Raw genomic sequence first — 22336 nt, 5'->3', positions numbered from 1 at the left:
TGTTTGATGACTTGTAAACTCGTTATAATCGTTCTATATCTTATCCTGTAATATAGTATTAAAAGACTAACGTGCTTAAAGCGCTGCTGATTTCTCACAAGGAAACGATACATTCATTTCCACCACAAAAACATATTATTATTATTATTACATGAAAATGTTTTTGAAAACACACACTTTGCTTATGTGTATTTACTGTTTGAGATATATGTCTATAATTCAGCCAAACTCAAGCACAAAGATGAAATAAATAAGGAGTATATAATACAAGTAAAAATGTTTTATTCAAGTTGGCACGAGAGACAAGTGACAGAGATAGGGACACACATTGTACAGAGTATTTTCAGATTAAAGATTGAATCAATATTGCAACATTTACCTTCATTCTCATTCGCATGACAAATCATTTAAACTCATGCCCACTGATATGGTTTTAAATCGTTTTGTTACACAATAGTTTACTCCTTATACATCTTAAATGTACATATTTAGGTCATGGAAATATATATTTTTTTAAAGGCATGCCCCCAAAGCCATATTCTAAACTCAGTTTTTGGACCTGCGTATATATTTCTGTGTAAGAACAGCGTTAATGATCTTTGAGTTATAGGGTTTGTGTAATCAAGGAAATAAAGTACATAAATAGCTTTCCGGGGAGAAACACGCAAAATAATTTCCAAATGTGACTGATATTTGTGGAGAGAGAGGGCTGTTAAGGTTCGTTACTTTAGCTAAGGAGAGGAAACATAACCAAGACCGCACTTAGAATGAAGAGATGTGCAGATAAGAGTGTGACAGAAGAGAGACAGCGTCAATGCATCTGTGTGTTTCTGTGACAGAGGGATGGAGAGAGATTCAGGCTGTGATGAACAGTGTTGTATAGCATTATCCCCAATTCACATTTAAAGCACATAATCAGGATACTAGTCTTCATTCTTAGAATGCATATCACAGTTTCACAACTACCTGAAAGATATGATCAATAACAGGATCTGCAAATTAAAACATGTTCGCACACCATTTGTAATATCTGTGAAAGGCCCCTTAAAAGGATGCTGGCAGGCTCCTGTTTCTAAACAGGAAAGAGAGAGTTGCATTAAGGTCTTTAGCTACAGTCACCCAGTGCAACTAAAGACATGATGGAATCACACAAAAGAAAACAGCATTTCTATAATAGTCCAAGAGTCCATCAACTCATTTTTACACAGGAGTCAGGCAACAGTTTTTCAATAGTAGTAGTAGTTTTCGAAGTTGTTTCACTGTTGCATTGAAACAGTACCCAATGTAAAGACACACATATGACCTGAATGTAAAAGTGTTCACACAAAGGTTACTGTACCAAGACTTTTACATTAATTAATAAACAAAAGGGGACCAAGTACATTTTTCTGTCTTATTTCATCCACCATGCAGTGTCTCTCTACAGCATGTTGGTCTGACATGAGCCAGGCTGCAGTATCTTGAGAGTAACAATGAGCTTGATAGATTTTCTAAACCAGGGGTAGTAAAAGGCATAGATCACAGGGTTAAGACAGGAGTTGAAATAGAACAGACAAATTACAAAGGCAGCAGATGAGGCATTAAGTAAGGTGTCCTGGCCTGAGAGTGCAACACTATAATATGGGCAGAGGCACAATAGAAACACAACAATAACAACACCAAGAGCTCTGGCTGCTTTCAATTCAGATCTTTTAGCAGTTACAGTCACTGAACTCTTGAGAGAGAAAGCTCCAACATGAGACCGCATGGTACGAGCCTGAGACACAGCCACCACAAAAACTCTCATATACAGAACTATGATGACAGTGACAGGACCAATAAAGGAGAAAAAAATATCTGCAAGTCCAGCAATGTAGTTAATGACAACAACACATTCTCCAATGCAGGAGTTATACCTGCCTGGCTGTTCCAGGTCATCCTTCATCATCAGAGTCTGCAGGAAAACAGAACATATCCAACACAGACAAACACAGACTTGAACTCTTTTTGGTGTGACTTTGTTAGGATAATGTAGAGGCTCACAAATAGCCAAATATCGGTCAACTGATATGAGTACCATGGTTTCTATAGATGCAAAGGTAATAATAAAGTCCACCACAGTATACAGACTACACATGAGGTCACTGAGCAACCAGCAGCCGTCTATGAGCATAATTTGAAACAACATGAGGAAGCCCACAAATAAATCTGAGACAGCCAGAGAGAGGAGGAGGAGGTTGGTGGGTGTGTGGAGCTGCCTGGAGAGATAAGAGAACAACATGCTGATCATTATTGGTAGCGTAAATTGTTATATTAATACATAAAAGCAATGACTGAAACACAAAAACATACTTTCCTTGAAAGTCTGATATAATGTACAGAAAGAACAGATTCATGGAGCAAAGAAAAATAGATCTCAGTTTTATAAATTGATGAAACATATGAATACCTGAAGTGGGAGATGGAGATGATGACCAGCAGGTTGAGAGTCACAGTGAGCAGAGAGATGGAGGACAGTACAATGTAAATGAGCGTAGATACAGAGTGAAGACGCATGGCCTTCCTGCAGGAGGAGTTGAGGAGTTGTGGAAAGCAAAGTTCAGCTTCTTGCAGGGCTTTCATTCTCATGAGTAGAAAATATGCTGCTGAGCTCGTCATACATCTGATTAATCTCTTTTCTTTATCAACGTCCCTCCTTCTTCCTTTACTCTGGTGAAAACTTTCTTTCAGTGGGAGTGACTGATCTCCCCCTTGACTGTTTCATCTGTTTTCATTGGGCTTTCCTTGTATTTCACCTCCTCCTGCTCTTGTTTCCATGTTTTTCAACAATTACAACAAAAAGTTGCCTTTTTAGGACAATTGTGACCAAGACAAGAAGAAGGGAGAGTAAAGCTTGTGGTTACTATTATGCCATGAACCTGGATAAGCTATAGATGTATGCATATTTTCAAACTTTTTGCAGGTTTATACAGTCCAGACCTACCAGAAGGCTACCAACTTTCCCTTTGGTGACGTGACAAATTAAGTTTGTGTGGTTCTCACCTCCACGACCTGTTCTGATATATTCAGCATACTAGACATGTGGAATAAGGCCTTAATGCACTGACGAGCCTCCCGGCTCACATCTTTAAACAGTTCATGCATAACGCTGATGCACCGTGTGGAAGTGCTGAGCCAACACATATTTGACTCTTACCTTGGGTCTTTGTTGGGGAGCCCCAAAAACAGTTTGCAAGTTGAAATCTAGCGCTTAAGTCGTGTAGTGTGGCCTAGGCAGTAGTTGAAAGCCTGGTGTCTCATAAAGATGCTAAAGTGTGCATTGGTATCAGATGCTGAGGAACACTGACCAATAATCTGTATTTGATAAATTGGGAGTGAGAACGGGTTTGCTCCCTCATTGTCCTTTTATGTGATTCTGCTGGAACTTGTTTTTTTCGAATGACTCGCCGCTCCAAGGCGAGGTTCTGTTTGTTTTTATCTATACCGGCATACTTCCTACAAGCTTTCCTGTATACATACTTTTATTTTTTGGGGTATTACTTCCATATGGATGCCAATATCGATAACCCAAACAGGATCTGTCGCTACTACTTTAGGAATTGATGTGCTCAACCTGTAGGCCTAATCTTCAGTTAAAACCAGTGAATACCAGCTGCTTTTAGTGTTCTGCAGTGCTCGTTTACTGTAAAAGTTCATAAAATCTCACGTGTTCTCCTCTGAAAACCGGCCAGGACCAAGTGTAGCAGCCCTGAATGGTTTATGTGGCAATTCCACGAGGCCTTTGAATGAAGAGAGGTCTCAAGTGCCAGTTCCTGGAAGCCTACACCAGGGCCTGCCGCCACCACAGCAATGTCACGATGGAGAGCTGGAGGACAAAGACCAATTGGAGGACAAAGACAGGTTGAGAGGTTTCCCTCTCAATTTGCTTTCGATTACAATTTATAGAGACAATGACGGATGTTAAAAACCCCATTCGTTCAGTTTTTCCCCGTAGCCTACCTATTTCATTGAGCCACAGTGATCCACCAAAATGTTTCCACTAACAGGAAAGGAGGATGAATCGTTTTACACACAGTGCAACCCAAACGATTACTTACATTTGTCTGGATCTGGAAACGAGGCAGGATCGTGCTGGATTGTGTTCTCTGGTCAATGGCCTCGGCCCGGTGTCTTCTTCATCTCGAAAAAACCTGGAAGTTATCTTATTCCATTAAACGGGAGTCCCCATTGAGCAGAGTTCTACACTCTTATTTCTTTGTTTGATACCAGTCGGTTTCATGGATTAATCGTATTAAAACTGGAAAACATTGTTTTCTTGATGTGCATTTGCAGCTGCTGTCCCTCAGGCCTTCTGTAAGGACAGGTTCTGCAGTGCTCATGAGTTCTGTGGTGAGCGGAACGTTGGGGAACCCAGCTGCCTCTGTCGAGCCATTTTTGCCTCCAAGTACAGATCAATGGACACTTTTGGTGAGTCAGCTATGACACAAGAAAGTCACAGTCGTCTCATGCTACTTCATTGTAGGCTGGAGAGATTTCTCAAAGGGAGAGTCGTTTCAGATTTATGGACTTTTTGGAAAGATTTAGTAGCATTTGTTTATTGCTGCCTTAAACATTTGTTAAGCTTTCTTAGTATAATAATTTCCATTATTATTTGCTGTTTATAATAACATTCAGATGTAGTGGGAGTGACCATACACAAATGAACAAAAGAGTACTCTAAGAAACTTTGAAAAGACCTAAAATATGTTTTTCAAAGTTGCATTTATGATTGCCTGATTGTTTGGAAAAAGCTAAAGGAATACAATGACACACTGCTCTTCTCCAGCATCTAAGAGCTCGTCCTCTTCCATGTGAAAACACAAGTCGGGAATCAGGAGTCGTGTTACTACACTAATTCTAAAGGCAGTCAGCATTAGTGCAGTTCAGAGTGGTCCACATACAGTGGACCAATGTTTGTATTTGGATGGGAACATGTACGGTTGTGAACAGTGTTTCTAATTCATTGATTTTTTTTTACAAAACTGAAAAAATATGAATTTAGATGTTATCTTCCTATAGGTTTCCATGGAGAATCGGGCTGACCAACGAGCTCAAGACTCAAAATGATTCCTGCTTTGCGCTGATGAAGAGTCTGGGATCAGTTATCATTGCTGTGAATCTATCTCAGCACATGCAATCATAAAAAATGAACTGATCTTTATCTACCTTCAATTAGTTTGGTCTTGTTTTGGCTTCTGGGGTTGATTCACCTGAGATGGTGAAAATAGTTGCTTCAGCATTGGAGAGGTACGCATTGATCGGTCTGGAGCCTCAACAAAACAAAAACATGCTGAATGTTTTATCTACTTTTATTATGATAGTGTATCAGCAATAAAAAAAAATGATGGGAATATTACATGAGTTTTATGTTGTTGTTTTTTTGTCATACACAATTGTCACTCCATCACAGGCCTTTTTCGCTCTGCCGCATTCTTAAGGCTTTTTATGCTTAATTTAAGATTAGAGATGGGATCTTTTGCTGCTATTAGCTTTGAGGGAGCGTGTTTCACCAGCTCTATTGTCATGGCACTGAAACTAGCAGAGTAAACAGCACTCCTGTGTTGGTATAGACATTCAAAATGATGATTTTACATTAAAAAGAAAAAGTAATATGGTTAAAGCCGTGATGTCTGTCAAACAGTCTGCATTTATCTATGAATGAATAAGAGGGATTCTTACAGTGAGTAACCCTGCAGTACTATGTGTATCACTGCAGTACTATGAGTATCACTGCAGTGCTGTGTGTATCACTGCAGTACTATGTGTATCACTGCAGTACTATGAGTATCACTGCAGTACGATGAGTATCACTGCAGTACTATGAGTATCACTGCAGTACTATGAGTATCACTGCAGTACTATGAGTATCACTGCAGTGCTGTGTGTATCACTGCAGTACTATGAGTATCACTGCAGTACTATGAGTATCACTGCAGTGCTGTGTGTATCACTGCAGTACTATGAGTATCACTGCAGTACTATGAGTATCACTGCAGTACTATGTGTATCACTGCAGTACTATGATAATCACTGCAGTACTATGAGTATCACTGCAGTGCTGCGTATATCACTGCAGTACTATGAGTATCACTGCAGTACTATGAGTATCACTGCAGTACTGAGTATCACTGCAGTGCTGCGTGTATCACTGCAGTACTATGAGTATCACTGCATTACTATGAGTATCACTGCAGTACTATGAGTATCACTGCAGTACTGTGTGTATCACTGCAGTACTATGAGTATCACTGCAGTACTGTGTGTATCACTGCAGTACGATGAGTATCACTGCAGTACTGTGTGTATCACTGCAGTACGATGAGTATCACTGCAGTACTGTGTGTATCACTGCAGTACTATGAGTATTACTGCAGTATTGTGAGTATCACTGCAGTACTATGAGTATCACTGCAGTACTGAGTATCACTGCAGTGCTGCGTGTATCACTGCAGTACTATGAGTATCACTGCATTACTATGAGTATCACTGCATTACTATGAGTATCACTGCAGTACTATGAGTATCACTGCAGTACTGTGTGTATCACTGCAGTACTATGAGTATCACTGCAGTACTGTGTGTATCACTGCAGTACGATGAGTATCACTGCAGTACTGAGTATCACTGCAGTGCTGCGTGTATCACTGCAGTACTATGTGTATCACTGCAGTACTATGAGTATCACTGCATTACTATGAGTATCACTGCAGTACTATGAGTATCACTGCAGTACTATGTGTATCACTGCAGTACTATGAGTATCACTGCAGTACTATGTGTATCACTGCAGTACTATGAGTATCACTGCATTACTATGAGTATCACTGCAGTACTATGTGTATCACTGCAGTACTATGAGTATCACTGCATTACTATGAGTATCACTGCAGTACAATGAGTATCACTGCAGTACTATGAGTATCACTGCAGTACTATGAGTATCACTGCAGTAGTGTAAATATCCCTGCAGTACAGTGAGTATTATTGCCATGCTGTGTGTAGTACAGTGAGCATAATTTGTTCTTTGAGTGTTCGGTCAACATTACAGGGCCTGTTGTTCTACTTATCTACTTTAATATTCCCTTTACTGTCATCACAGTTCTGTATATGAGTGTTTTGTGCGATCCCACACTGGATATGAATGTAAGTGTCATCAATGCTCACATGATAATAACAATTTTAAGCTCTTAATCAAAGAATAATAAATGCCATGTCATCTGCCATCTGCATGATGTTTGTTTCAGTTTGGAAACTATCGTTGTACACAACTTCAGAGTTTGTGTTCGTCGTTATGGACACACACACACACACACACACACACATTGTGTTATTAAGACCCACTGGGCTGAGCAGCTCTCAGCATGCAGCCCATTAACTGCTGCTGTGTACCTCTCTGGCTAGGACAAGTTTCACACCTGCTTTCATTAGTGGCACATGATGACATCATTGCAATCAGAGGTGTGACTGAGATCACCAAGCTCTTGATGCAATTGTTGCTAACTAGACTAACGATTCAAAGTAAACAGAGGTTGTTGTGTTTTTTTACAAAGATAATTTCTTTTAATGACTAAACTTTTGTGACTCGACCTCTCGAAACCTCGACACATGAACACATCATATGATCTTCATTTAAAGGATCCGATCACCCAAATCACAGAAAATGCAATATTATTATAATACTGAGAAACAAAAAGGATATTTTTAATCGGTGAATGGACTCTGCTTCATATGGAGAAAATTCAGAAAACAGTTGAAATACTTGATAATGTTTGGGCATCGCTCATAATCTCGTAGCAATGAGAATGTGATTGGGACATATCAACCCTTTAATCTAACCCAGTGCAAACCTACTTCTCTTTTTACATCTTATCTCCCAGACTTTTATTATGACAAATGTTTATCCTCTGAGTTGTGTTTCCAAGTTGCCATTACCAGGAATTTCAGACTTTTTCTCCCACAACGGAAGTGTCAGCTATCGGACGCCGATAGGATACGGCTGCTGCTGTGTGGAGGCGACAACTGGAACCGCCATGGACTGCGGCGCGGGGGCAGCAGCGGGAACCCGACGCCGACGAGGCCCAGAGGTTCGGGCCTCCGGTTCAGGGACCCTGGCGGCAGGGGTCTTGCCCCTCAGGCTACGGGGCCCACGATCAGGCTAGGCCATGGTCCACGTGGTCGGCCTAAGTTCCTCCATTGTTGGCTAAGGGGGCCACCAAAAGCCAGGCTTCGGTTCCACACAGCGGTTGGAGGGTTTCTTACGGGGACCACCCAAAGTCTGGTGGGGCTCATAAAAAGAGTCCAGTTCAGAATCCACACACTGGTCAAAATATCCCAGGCTACGGCCATCAGGCCCACAAAAAAACAAGCAGACCATGGTTGGGTTCAAAACAAAAAAGGATTGAAAAAATTGTGTCCAGGTTCGGGTGGGATCATTCTGTTACGATGTGTGAAGGAGGACCCAAACGCAGAGGCAACGATTCAAAAATAGTAATTTATTTTAACGAAAAAATTAGGAAAAGCTTCAAAAGGCTTAAAAAAATGTACAAACATAAACGGTGGACACACTTACTCACATGAGAAACACAGAGGAACAAGGAGGAACACGGAGGAACATGGATAAGGTCCCCATTAACGATAAGGTCCCCATGTAGTTTAATCTGCAAAGGCCAGCTAGAAGGCCTCGGGCCTCTCTTTCTTCCATTGAGACAGAGAGGTGAAATCTGATTGGATTAGAGCTCTCCTTAACCCTAGAACACTAACGTCGGGTGATTTTCACCCGAGCGATTGTTGTTACGTTATTTTCATTGTGTTGCTTTTGTCTGAGTTGGGTCTGTCCTTCTGTAGCTTCATGCTACTCACAGACGTTAACGAAGATGGGCGTGTCTTCCTGCTCCGATCACTGTTTTTTTCTACAGGTACCTGTTCGGGTGATTTTCACCCGACGTTTGTGATAGTGTGACTATTTTTTCCAGATGGGTTTTAACATTGACTTTTAATATTAATTAACTTAAACAAGCTGCACTAGAAGCAGCGCTGCGGGCTGGAGCTGTGCAATGAGAAAATAAGCTAATAGGGCAAAATAATTATAATGCATGTAGTGTATTTGTGAAAAACATTTTTATTATAAAATAGCTCTAACTGTGTGATTCTGTTTAGGCCAGCAGGGAAGGCTTAGCTGGCTCTGATGGCCCACCAGTGCTATTTCAAGGTTTAAGATTTTTATTTGGCCATTTGTGCCTAGACCAACAGTCCAGACTCATTTTTGGTGCAGGGCTCTCTGAGCCACAGTTTTAGAAAAGAAAATAAGAAAACACACTATAACAGGAAAGAGAAAATATATGTTATATGAGGAGGTAATGAGTTTCAAGCTATTGTTGAACGGTAGATAACGGATATTGTTCTTGGACTTGAAGGTATCCCCCGAGCTAGCATTCCTTGTGTGATGGTTATGTCTGTTGCATGTATTTTTGCATTTAGGTGAATACATATTCAGGTGTCTGATTAAATCGAAAGTTACGAAGGTAACTACGGTTCTATGAATCCTGGATGACCGCCAGAGGCAGTGTTTTCACACTGGATATCTTCCGTCTCGCGCTTGCGCAGTTCGAGTACGTATACCAAAAACGTCACGTGTGACCTCGGATGAGTCCCCAGCCGGGTATAACTCCCGGCCTCATCCTGAGATCATGTCCTGCGGAATGTTCTCGCGAAACCACGAGATTCTGAGTGACCAAGAACTCTGGCGGTCATCCAGGATTCATAGAACCGTAGTTACCTTCGTAATTTTCGATTTAATGCTCTTTCCCTCCACGGGGATAGAGCTCGGAGGCACTGCTGTGACACTCTTACTGTCCTGTGCCTGTGGCACTCAACGTCCAATTGAAGGCTGTTCAGCCACCTCTGCAAGGGGCGCAGTGACAGCAAGCCCAAGGGAACGACAGCTTAGGCAGCTGTCAATTTGCCTAAGAGGCGAAGAAAGAGGATGTAGGGCAACCACCTGCCCCCTCGGAAGAGCTAGACCGATGAAGGTTATGATCTGAGAAGGGCTCAGAGAGCTCTTCTCCATGTTTACCCTGAAGCCCCACAGGGCCACATGAGAGAGAAGGCGAGCGGTGTCCTGTGCAGCCTGAGCCCGGGATGGCGCACAGATCAGCCGATCGTCCAGGTACGGCAATATCCCCATGCCCTGCGCTTGCAGGGGGAGAAGGGCAGCCGCGACACATCTCGTGAACACTCGTGGGGAGAGGGAGAGTCCGAATGGAAGCACCCTGAACTGAAAACAACGGCGTTGGAAGGCAAAACGAAGGAACTGTCTGTGATGAGGTACAATGGGGACATGAAAATAGGCGTCCTTTAAGTCGACCGACGTGCACCAGTCTCCCTTGGAGATGGCACGAAGGACGTCTGCTGTGGTCAGCATGTGAAATGGTAAGACCCTCAGGAACTTGTTTAGTCCCCTCAGATCTAGGACTGGGCGCAGTCCACCGTTCTTCTTCTTTACGAGGAAGTAGGTTGACTAGAACCCCCTGGCCTGTGACCGGGGTCCCACCACCTCGATTGCGCCCTTGGTCAGGAGCACGGCTAACTCCTGGCTCAGGGCTAGGGACTTTGCCGGGTCTGTGATGGCGGTCATCTTGACCCGGCTGAAAGCTGGGGGCCGGTGTCGGAATTGAAGGTTGTACCCCTGGGTTAGGGTGGAAACCACCCAGGGTCTGGAGCGTGAGCTACCCAGTAGCTGACATGCTGCTGGGAGAAATAACCGACTGCCGGCCCCGGGACCTCAGTCCCTGCCCCCCCTACCCCTAAAGGCTCTGAGGGGGGTGACTGCTAGTCCCCCGGCTCGGAAATTGCCTGGGGGGCACGCGGGTAGGGCCGTGTTGGGCTCGGACCGGCCTCTCAGCAGAGCGCTGAGGCCGCTGGTGGCTACTGGGGTAAGCTGGGGGCCGAAAATGGCCTCGGGGGGCCGCCGTGGACCCTCTAGGTCCGTGGGGTGCGGGCATGTCTCGGCGAAGGCCGGAGAACTGCTGCCTGGTCTGAACGGCCTGCACAGTTTGCTGAAGCGCCTGCAGAGTAGCTGAGCCGAAAAGCTCCCCGGGTTCGACTGGGACAGTACGGAGGGTCCGCCTACATGCCTCTGACAGGGGTGACTGCGCCAGCCAAACCTGTCGAACCTGAACCAGGGTCGACATCATGCGCCCGAATTCCCTTGACATGAGTGGAAACGCCTGCAGTGAAGCGTCACTGAGGCTGGTGGCAGTAGTGTCGAAGGTAGCCTGCTGCAGAGAAACTGAGAGGGCAAGCATAAGATGAGAGAGGGAATTGCCAATACGGCCCTCCGGCACTCCGCTAATTAGCCGGAGCGCTCCACAGAGCGCCCTGCCATTCGTGGGATCTGCTGCTCTCGGCAAATAATGTTAGTCGATCTCACCCAATACTTCACGGTGTAGAGGTGATGACCGGGGATAGGTACGCTGCCCGGCTCGACGGTCCGGATGCCGAGGGCACCGTTCCTTCCTACGAGGGTACAGCTTGTCGCAGCCTTTGAAGGGCGAGAGACCCGCGACTCCGACCGGAGGTCACAAGGCTACAGGCGACGAGCTCCGTTTACACAAGTTCAGCTTTAGCTGATGCTAACACATTCGTTAGCCTGCGTAGCGAGAAGATGAAAAAGGATCTGATCTCAGGATGAGGCCAGAAGTTATACCCGACTGGGGACTCATCCGAGGTACTCGAACTGCGCAAGCGCGAGACGGAAGATATCCAGTGTGAAAACACTGCCTCTGGCGGTCAGTAAGGATGAAAGGGCTACAGTGGAGTTTAATTTCAACTGATAACCATGACAGACAAGAGTGCATTTATGCCATATTTGTTGTTATTGAGCTCTGGAGGGCCAATCTGGCTCAGCGTTTAACTAGTTTTAGTTTATTTATGTCTTTCTCTGCTGCTGCTGACCATATGCCTGGGAAGTATTGCAGGTGATAAAAGGTCAACAATTGTAAAACCTGACAATAGATGTTAAATAAGTGGAGCACTTTCTAGCCTTTGCTATGCCCCATCCCATGTTAGTCAAAATACCGTCAATGTGCTAAAACCACAACAATTGTTCATCCAACACAACACGCTGTAAATAGTGTCGCGTCATCGGCATACAATACCATGTTGGCATTCTCAATTGATAGAGGAAGATCATTCAAGCATGAGTAGAGGGCCTAAGCAACTTCCTTGTGGAACCCCACAGCTGATGTATCTGCAGTCCGACCAGCTACCATCTCAAAAAGAGAAGTGACCATCCACGAGAGTGCCATTCTTCTGAATCCATATTTATTTAGTTTATTAATCATTATATCATGGTCTATTAAATCTAATCCTGAACTGAAGTAAAGGGAAGCATTTTCTTGTTATCCATCTGTTGCATCGGCTGTAGAGTGACTGTGTGTGTGTGCATGCTGGGAACTAGTAATCTGTTTATTCCTAGTAAAATAATCTAGGATTTGTTTGGAAACTATTTGCTCAAATAATTTGCTCAAAATAGGAAGTATAATCATCATCATATGGGAGCAAGAAAAACAAGTAGACTTTAAAGGAGGGAAGTTGGACCATCAGTTCCTATTCTCTGTCCAACCAGTTCCTTTTCTCACAACTATAGAAATCATTTTGGGAACCAATTTAAACCTCATTATTACATTTTGTTTTTTTATACAAACAATTGATGAAATTACTATGTGTAATGTGTAGCTTGGACTCTATTCACCGAACTTTGCAGCCCCTCAGATCTACAGACCATCAGTGGTTTGGTTGGTAATAATATGTAAAATGTGTGCAATGTTCATGAATTTCTATCTCCGTGGCCAAGAAACCGATAAATGTTGCTTGAGGAATTAACTAAAAAACTGTAGAAATAAAGATATGAAGAGAAAATAAAAACTGGTATGACGTCAAAATTGAGGGACGAGGGACATCAGTCCCCAGCTATATGGAAACACAAGCTGGAGCGTGGAGAAGAAAGGGAAGTGATAAAAGAGCAACACAACGGAGAGTTCTGGACAGAAAGCTGCCGCGCTTCAGCAGCTCCTCTTATGCTGACGATGGAGACGCTGCGAGAAGCTGATCTCTGCTTCCCACGGATGAACTCCTCCTGCGAGAAGCCGACACATCCACACTCTGAGGCCATGCTGATTTATGTTCTGCTTTCATCCATCTCTCTGATCACTGTCGCTCTCAACCTGCTGGTCATCATCTCCATCTCCCACTTCAGGTTCATACGATAATCTAAAAGAATTAATTTCATTGTGGGATAAAAACAATGTCTTTTTTTTTGCCTTTTCCCTCTTGCATTACAGAACCATATGCTTTTTTTTAATGGCTATTTGACTACAGTGTAGTGATGCTTTTATTTCTCTCCAGGCAGCTCCACAGCCCCACCAACCTCCTCATCCTCTCCCTGGCTGTCTCAGACCTCCTCGTGGGCCTCCTGCTGATGCCGGTTGAAATAATCTACATCGAGGCCTGCTGGTTTCTCGGTGACGTTCTGTGCACGCTGTATTATCTCGTAGACTACATTATTACAACTGCATCAGTAGCCAATATGGTGCTCATATCAGTTGATCGCTATATAGCTATTTGTGACCCACTGCATTACAGCACCAAAGTCACCAAGAGACGAGCACAACACTGTGTTTGTTTGTGTTGGATTTGGTCTGTTATCTTTAGGATGATCCTGTTACACGATCACCTGGAAAAGCCAGGCCGGTCTAACTCCTGTTTTGGGGAGTGTGTGGTTGTCATTAATTACACTGCAGGTGTTGTTGACCTTGTTTTCACTTTTATAATACCCATCCTTGTCATCATAGTTCTGTACATGAGAGTATTCATGGTGGCTGTGTCTCAGGCTCGAGCCATGCGGTCTCACGTTACAGCTTCAACAACCCAACGATCAGGTGCCGTAACTGTGAAGAAAAAGGAGATGAAAGCAGCTAGAACTCTTGGTTTTGTTATCCTTGTCTTTTTGTTTTGTTTTTGCCCCTACTATTACCCCGCACTGGCAGGTGAAGACACTTCAATTGATGCTTCTTCTGCTTCATTTGAGATCTGGCTGGCACATTTTAACTCCTGTTTGAACCCTGTCATCTACGCCTTTTTCTACCCCTGGTTCAGAAAATCCATTAAACTCATCCTGACGCTTCAGATTCTGAAGCCTGGCTCCTCTGATGCTAATGTACTATAGTGACAAGCAGGCGTGTTTAAAATTTGTCTTAAAACTGAGATGTTCTTTATGCAAGGGGAAATGTAATATACTGAGTCGCACTTGAGCAAATACTTCTAGGATCAAGTTAAAGTGTCTTTTAATTGTCTTGTAATCTTGATCACTCTTGATCTGTGAAACATTCTGCTATCAATTGTCATCCCTGACGTATATATGTATGTGCCCACTGACATATATGTGAAACCTCAACAGGTCATGTAGACTGTAATTAAAATAATCATTTAACCTTTATAAAACAGACCTATTTGTAGGCCTCTGCTCGAAAATTGCATACCCAAACTAAAAAGTGTGTATCTCTGCAACTACTAGGGGTATTTCAATAATGTTGGTGTTATAAAATGTGTAAAAATCTATATGTTACTGGTTAAGAGTAAATGAAGATGACACACAGCAAAATGAAAAAGTTGTAGGTTCGCCTTAAAAAAAATGTTTATTACAGGATGATTATTTCTTTAGAATGGTGCAGCTGTAAGGTCCAACTCTAACACAAATCATAACACAATGTGACGATTCTCTCTGCAAAGGTTGACTTTGATAAAGTGGAGATGAAAAACTACACAAAAACACTACATTCTATACACAAGTATAGAATATCCTACAGTACACATGTTCAGATTAAGTCAAATGATGGAACATTGAAACCTAACACAGAATACTGTATTACATAAGTTATTATGTACATGATTCAATCGACATAAAATCGATATGAATATATATTTAGGCCATTTTACGTAGAGTGAAAGTTTGCCTCGTCAAATTATCAGCAGGACAATATACTTAAATGGTTGATGTTTGTTTCATTGGTTTGTATTCCTTATCTGTTTATTAGTTCATATAAATTATTATATTCTAGAGTTATGAGGTCATAGCACTTCATGAAAGAATGGACCGTATGTGTTTCAGGCACAAATCAAACTATGCACTGGAGGTGGGAATGTGTGGTGGTGTGTTAATTACATCTGCTGCTTGTGACATTTTTACATACACCCCAGTTTCCTATGACATGGCCTTATTGTTGTGGACCAGACTATGACCAATCATATTATAATCATATCAATAAAAAAAACAGTTGGGTGGATGCAAGTCATTAAAGCTGCTTCCAGAGCAAACAAACTAAGTAAAAATCCTCTGGATGATTGATTGTTTGTGAGAATACAAATACTGTTTATACTGATGACTTAACTTGTCTGCAATTTTGCATCAGAACTTTTAATACTTTTCACCACAGAAAATTATCTGATAACCTGTCAATATTCATTTCAATCAATAAAAACATAACATGCTCAATTCAAAGTGTTGTGCTTTATTGTCATTGCAGTGTATCACATTTATACATCTGTGTTTACCGATATCAAATTAATGGTACTTGATCATTTTTAAACAATTGATAAAAAATAACATTCACCAGTGACATAACTGGAGATTCTTCTCTGTTTGCAACATGATTTAAACATTATGTTGTTTAAAAGCAAATGAGTCACTTAAATAATTAATAAAATATATATTATTAGTCATGCTTAGGCAACTTCAACAATAAAAAGAGAAGAACAAAACTCATAAATGATCATATAGGTTAGTATACATACTCAGAATACATGAATGAGGCCTGATAATGTTCACATGAAAGTTAAAGGTGTTTAGAAATTCAGTCACCCAAAGACATAAACAATATGTCTACGTTTGGAAAAAGAAAAAAGAGGCTCTGGTGAAGAACAACTTGCTGGAAGAATCTGCTCTTTATTTACCAGGTAAAACACCCTCACAAAGGTTCTGTGCTGAAGCATAGCATAAAGAAGAGCCAACTCTTGACTCTTTTTTCATGTTTTGTCCCTTGGTTCCATCAGCACTTAGTTTGCCTGGTAAGTAGCAACGACACACTTTTCCACATTGTAATCACTCTACATCCATCTCTACATTATGTTGGCATCACAAGAGTCATGCTGCAGTATCTGAAGTGTGAAAATTAGTTTAATAGATTTTCTAAACCACGGGTAGAACAAAGCATACACCACTGGGTTTAGACAGGAGTTACAATAAAGTAGCCAGACCCCAAAAATTGAAAACGCCACACTTGTTGACATCTCCTGGCTCGCAAAAGAGGGATAAAAATAAGGACAGAAACATATCAGAAACACAACTACGACAATGCCAAGAGTCCTGGCGGCTTTTCTCTCAGATTTTTTAGCGGTTACCGAACCGTGGAGTGTAACAGCTGCAATATGAGACCTCATGGCTCGAGCCTGAGACACAGCAACCACAAACACTCTCATGTACAGAACTATGATGACAGCAATGGGGCCAACAAAGGTCATCGAGACATCAACAGCTCCTTTTATGAAGTCCATTACAACCACACACTCTCCATAGCAGGAATTATATTGATCTGGATGTTTCAGGAAGTCTATCAGCATCACACCATTATAGAAAACCGAACAAATCCAACACAGGCAAATGCAGATTTTCACTCTTTTGTGGGTCACTTTGGTATGGTAGCACAAAGGGTCACAAATGGCCACATATCGGTCAACTGATATGAGCACCATGTTTCCTACTGAGGCCGAGGTAAGGATGAAAGAGGCGTAGTAAAACAGTCCACATATCATGCTCCCCAAAAACCAGCAGCCCCCTAAAAGGAGGATTTGAACCGGCATCAGCAGGAGGCCAACAAGGAAGTCTGAGACAGCCAGGGAGAGGAGGAGGAGGTTGGTGGGGGTGTGGAGCTGCCTGGAGAGGAAGAATAAGTGTATTATGTTGCAAATGTAGAAGTCAGAAGAACATTATCATCTGAAAAGGTATGAATAGTCAAATAAACAAAATAAGAAAAAATACAATGCAATATAGAGCATGCAGTTCTAGTTTCCAATAAGCAGATATTTGTAATACTTATGGCTCTGTGTATTTTAACTTGTAAACATGAAGGTCTCTGTAAATTTAACATTTCTATCCATTTTCTTAACACTGATTATCTATGAAACCTTTTTGTTTTTAATAAGGCTATAATATGTGACAGGGGAGGTATCCTGATAAGACATTTTTTTTACTTCTATCCTCTCCTGACCAATGTTCAAACTTGTATTTGTGTTATATGAGCAAATAAAACAGTTAATACAAATAGCCAAGATGTCCTCATGAGCAACAGATGTAGTAAATGTACTAGTTCTGTATTCTACTCTGTGTGTCTGTAGAAGAGCAGGAGGTCCGAGAGCATGCAGTAGCTTAGATTCCAACATTAATATCGTTAATTAATTCACTGATCATCACAAAGTTAACAATTATAGTAGTAAAAGGACTATTATAAACTTTTTTTTTGCTTAATGCAATACATTCACATTTTACTCTTGTAAAATAAAGTGCTTCATATTGAGATGAACAATATTCTATGATATGCTTGTAAGTTTATCTTTATGCCTGAAGTGGGAGATAGAGATGATGACCAGCAGGTTGAGAGCCACAGTGAGCAGAGACATGGAAGACAGAAAGATGTAAAGGAATATGTTGTCAGCCCGATGCTGCATCGGCTTCCTGCAGGAGGTGTTGAGTAGTTGTGGAAAGCAGAGTTCATCTCCTTCCAGTGTCTCCATCATCAGCAGAGAAAAGGAGACGAGAGGCTGCTGAGCTGTGGCAGCTTTCTGACCAAAGTCCCGAGTCATACAGCCGATAGTATCTGACTCCTCGCTCTATTCCCATGACGGAAAGAACAAGACAGTCATTCGATGATACATTCAGATTAAGTTGAACCAGATTGAACATCAACTCTGTTGCATTCTCCATTGTTTTAACAAAGTCAGAGTCTGCAGTAGATGTATCTCAAAATCTGGTGTCATTTCCAGATGGGTGGGGTCTAGGTTCCAGGCCTGGTTGGGTCAATCGTACCCAAGAGTTTCTTTGTACACATTTTGAACCTTGAGGCCCAGAAAAACTGGGTTGAGGCTAAGTGCTGCTAATGGGCTAGCAATAGTATGTAGGCTACTGTGAGTTGGATGTGCAACTTTGTGATGAAGTAATTGCAAAGCGGTTGGTGTTAGTGGTCAGGGATCCCCCACACTGTTAGGAACCGGACCACGGTGGCTGGACTCACAAGCAGACAACAAGGCAGTTTGATTCAAAAGAGCAAGTTTTACTGAGTACACATACAGAACGTCAAACGGCCACATGAAATGTGGGGTGAACCCTCATGGGTCTAGGAAGTTTGAGTCTCATGGCCACAGGGTTAATCACCTTAGAAATTGGGAAGGGGCCCACAAACCGAGGCGCCAGCTTGCGGGACTCCACGTGAAGGGGGAGGTCACGTGTAGACAGCCACACCCTCTCGCCGACCCGATAGTTATGAGCCGGAGTCCGCCGTTGATCCGCTCTCCTCTTGTAGCGGGCAGAGTTCTTCGAACTGGGAGCCCCGGTCCGACACCACATCTGCAGGGAAACCATGGAGATGGAAAACATGAGCTAGAACAGCCTCCGCCGTCTCCTTGGCGGAAGGCAACTTAGGCAGGGGAATGAAATGGACCATCTTGGAGAACCGGTCCACCACTGTGAGAACGGTGGTGTTACCCTCGGACAGGGGAAACCCAGTGACAAAATCCAGAGAGATGTCCGACCAGGGGCGATGTGGAACCGGTAGCGGGCGTAGGAGACCAGGCGAAGGAAGTCAGGGAACCTTACTCTGTGCACACACCTGGCAGGCTGATACATACTCCCCTACCTCCCTCGCCATTGTGGGCCACCAGAACCGCTGCTTAATGATGAACAGCGTCCTCCGAACCCCGGGGTGGCAGGAAACTCAAGAAGAATGGGCCCACTGGATGACCTGAGATCAGAGAGAAGAGGGAACAAACATCGTACTGGGGGGGCAACCATCAGGGACAGAAACTTTTGCGGCAGCCTGGCTCACTCTCTCCTCAATGTTCCACGTGACGGCCCCAACCAGTCATGACTGGGGCAGAATGCATGAGGGAGGGGCGTTGGGGGCAACAGGGTCAAAAAGCCGAGACAGAGAATCAGGCTTCACATTCTTTGAGCCCGGGCGATAAGATAACAGAAAATTAAACCTACTAAAGAATAAAAACCACCTGGCTTGACTAGGGTTCAGTCTTTTACCTGTCCGCAGATACTCAAGGTTTTTATGATCTGTCCAGACCAGGAATGGGTGCTCCGCCCCCTCCAGCCAGTGCCTTCATTCCTCCAGCGCAATCTTGACGGCGAGAAGTTCCCGGTCTCCTGTGTCATAATTCATCTCCGCAGGTGAAAGTCTCCGAGAGAGGTAAGCGCAGAGCTGCAGCTGCTATCCCCCGCGTACCTCTGGGACAGTATCGCTCCAAATCCCATATCCGAGGCATCCACCTCCACCACGAACTGCTGACGGGAGTCCGGGAGGGTAAGCACCGGATCAGTGGTGAAACCGCTGAAAGGCAGCATCGGCGGCGGGGTTCCACTGGAACCTAACGGCAGAGGAGGTTAGTGCATGCAGGGGGGCTGCTACAGAGCTGAAGTTCCTAATAAACCTCCTATAGAAGTTGGCAAACCCCAAAAAACGTTGGACCTCCTTGCGGTTGCTGGGAGTGGCCCAACCTGTAACTGCTTCAACCTTCCCCATCCTCACATTGCCCTCAGACACAACAAACCCCAGGAATGAAACAGTGGAAACATGAAACTCACATTTCTCCGCCTTCACAAACAGCTGTTGGTCATGAAGAAGATAATTTATTGTCTATTCAGCCAATGATCGGCCTCAACGGGCCGGTGGGCGTCCCGCCAATGGAAAACGCTCTCGACTTTTTACTGAGGACTTCTCAACCTCAGTCCGACGGGTCACTCAGGAAATCCCCAGGTATCACAGATGCACAGAGACAGGGTGATGATGTGATCCACGCCAGTTTATTCACAATCAGCAAGTTCATGAACAAAACGATCGGTTCCGGCTGGCAACAGAATAAAAGAGTATAGGTTCCCCCTTAATTCCAATGCCCCAACTCTTGATGTTTTCACAAACACCTAGTTTATACTCACTCAATTGCACATCATCACCACCCTCCCCTCTGATGGTGCCAGAACCAACGGCCATCCTTCTATCAACCTTAACCAATGCCTGATCACTTACTAACTAACGTTTTTTGGCAACGTGATCGGCGGCTCCCTCCCCCCAGTTCGCGGAAACAGTTGTTATTGTGACCCTGTAACCCCTTATCCTGTTGTTTAACCATTGTGCAACTCCCAGATGCTACTGGCGTCACGGAGGCCTGCATTCCTTTCCTGCTAGGTCCTTACAGGGCTTCACTATGCGCCTGGTCACTGTGACCAGATAGGCCCAACTCCTGCCAAAACTCTTTGGGTAAACAGACACTCACCAGGCTTTACTGAGCTTTACTCTACTTTCCCCGATACACTACTACTCTACTTTCCCCGATACACTACTTCTCCCCTCTTCCCCCTCCGTCCCTTAGGCCAGTCCATGGCTATTGCATTCTCTTGCTAGGGTCAGCGTCCTCCTTTTGGGGTCTTAGGGTGATTGTGGCAATGTACTTCATGGCCGGGACCTGTAGTTTTCCGTAGGTTGACTTAAAGGATGAGTAGATCACGATCCAGATATCTGGAGGACAAAAGCCTGAAGGGAAAGGGAAAGAAGGACAAGAAACAAGAAATTTCCCATAGAAACTTGAATAAGGTGCTGGGGTGGTTCAAAGGTCTCGCTGCGCAACAGGTGAAGCACACAGCACGGAGGATGCACCTGGTGGCCCAGTGGGAGAGGCTGAAAGGAGAGTTGGCTGCAACTGGAGTGCAGCTGGAAGGGGTCGACAAGCAGAAAAGACAGGAAGGCGGGGCTGAGGAAGCTGTGGCTGTCAGAGGGCCAACTTTTGCAGAGAAGGGAGACGCAGAGGAGACAGCCAAGCCTCCCCCGTACCAGGGAGAAGGGACCACTGGGAATCTGTATCCGGTGCTCCAGGACTGGAGGGAGCGTTTCCTGACAGAGGAGACACTGGCCGTGAGGCGGGGACAACACCGAGCTGCAAAGGGTCCAGGGATCGATCAGGCCCAGCGTCGGGAGGAGACAGCGACATCTGGTGGCCAATGCATGAAGCCACATCCAGTATCAGAGGAGACAGCGACATCTGGTGGCCAATGTGTGAAGCCACATGCAGCATCAGCAGAGGCAGCGACATCTGGTGGCCAGGGCGAGGAACTACACCGAGCTGCAAGGCAAGCAGAGCCTGGGTATATCCGAACCCCACATCAAGGGACTGCTACGACATCTGGTGGCCAAGCCAATACAGAGGGCCAAGCAGGGCCGGAGCTGGCAGAACCGAGAGACGCAGGGCCCGTGCCGCTCCCGGCAAGCTGGGGGACAGTGTATGTGAAACCAGTGATGGATGCTCCAGTGCCCTTTCAAATAATGACGGTCCCCGGATTGGTCTTCAATCAATCATCAATCATCATCATCATCATCAATCTGGACCCACTCCAGAATAATGGAAGAAGCCTCACCGGGGGCAACAAGTACGCCCTTTGGAGGGGCAAGGGGCGATTCCCGAAAGTGGGCCCTGGGGGGCACGCCACGAGACCCGGAGGGGGTTCGTTTGGACAGATCCCCCCGTCCCAAAGGGGAGGGAACACGAGAAGATGGAAGAGTACAGCACTCCACTGGGAAGCGCCACCGCCGCTAAGGGAAGCGAGGCAGCAGAAAGAAGACAGAAGGACGAATGGAGCGAGGAGGAAGACATCAGAGGAGAAAGCAGAGGGGAGGGTCCCCCGAGCATCCGTTATGTGCTCAGCTAAGACGCAGCAGGCTTCCAGCGCAGCAAGACGGAGGCAAAGGAGGAGGAGCGACAATACGAGAGGGAGGACGCTGCACCTAGGGCTGGATCAATGAACCAAAGGTCGGTCCTGGGAGGGGCAAAGCAACCCCCGGCTGAGTGGGAGACACTGTACCAATCGGAAGCACAAATAACTGCGCACAACATCACTGGGCGGATCATGCTGAAGCCTCTGAGAGACGGAGCGAGAGGGAATGACGGCCCCGAAGAACTCAGCCCCGTCATGGACTTGGTACAAGAGCTGCTCCAA

The 22336-nt window shown here is 44.4% G+C and overlaps 2 protein-coding genes across 2 annotated transcripts; one reads left to right on the top strand and one right to left on the bottom strand.

Moving 5' to 3' along the window:
• Nucleotides 1-1420: 1420 nt before the first annotated feature.
• Nucleotides 1421-19871, bottom strand: LOC306745140 (trace amine-associated receptor 13c-like; the record flags this gene model as incomplete). The annotated part of the gene is made up of 7 exons (XM_079227885.1): nucleotides 1421-1651; nucleotides 16423-17005; nucleotides 17690-17958; nucleotides 18500-18691; nucleotides 18830-18941; nucleotides 19575-19716; nucleotides 19811-19871. 7 exons carry the CDS (start codon nucleotides 19869-19871, stop codon nucleotides 1421-1423), a joined length of 1590 nt encoding a protein of 529 aa, XP_079084011.1.
• Nucleotides 12948-14242, top strand: LOC306741437 (trace amine-associated receptor 8a-like; the record flags this gene model as incomplete). The annotated part of the gene is made up of 2 exons (XM_079223724.1): nucleotides 12948-13273; nucleotides 13423-14242. 2 exons carry the CDS (start codon nucleotides 12948-12950, stop codon nucleotides 14240-14242), a joined length of 1146 nt encoding a protein of 381 aa, XP_079079850.1.
• Nucleotides 19872-22336: the final 2465 nt, after the last annotated feature.

Source organism: Taurulus bubalis (genome assembly GCF_910589615.1).
Source record: "Taurulus bubalis genome assembly, chromosome: 1".
Taxonomy (NCBI): Eukaryota; Metazoa; Chordata; class Actinopteri; order Perciformes; family Cottidae; genus Taurulus; species Taurulus bubalis.
The sequence above is the reverse complement of the archived record's forward strand: the minus strand, read 5'-3'. Positions and strand labels throughout refer to the sequence as shown.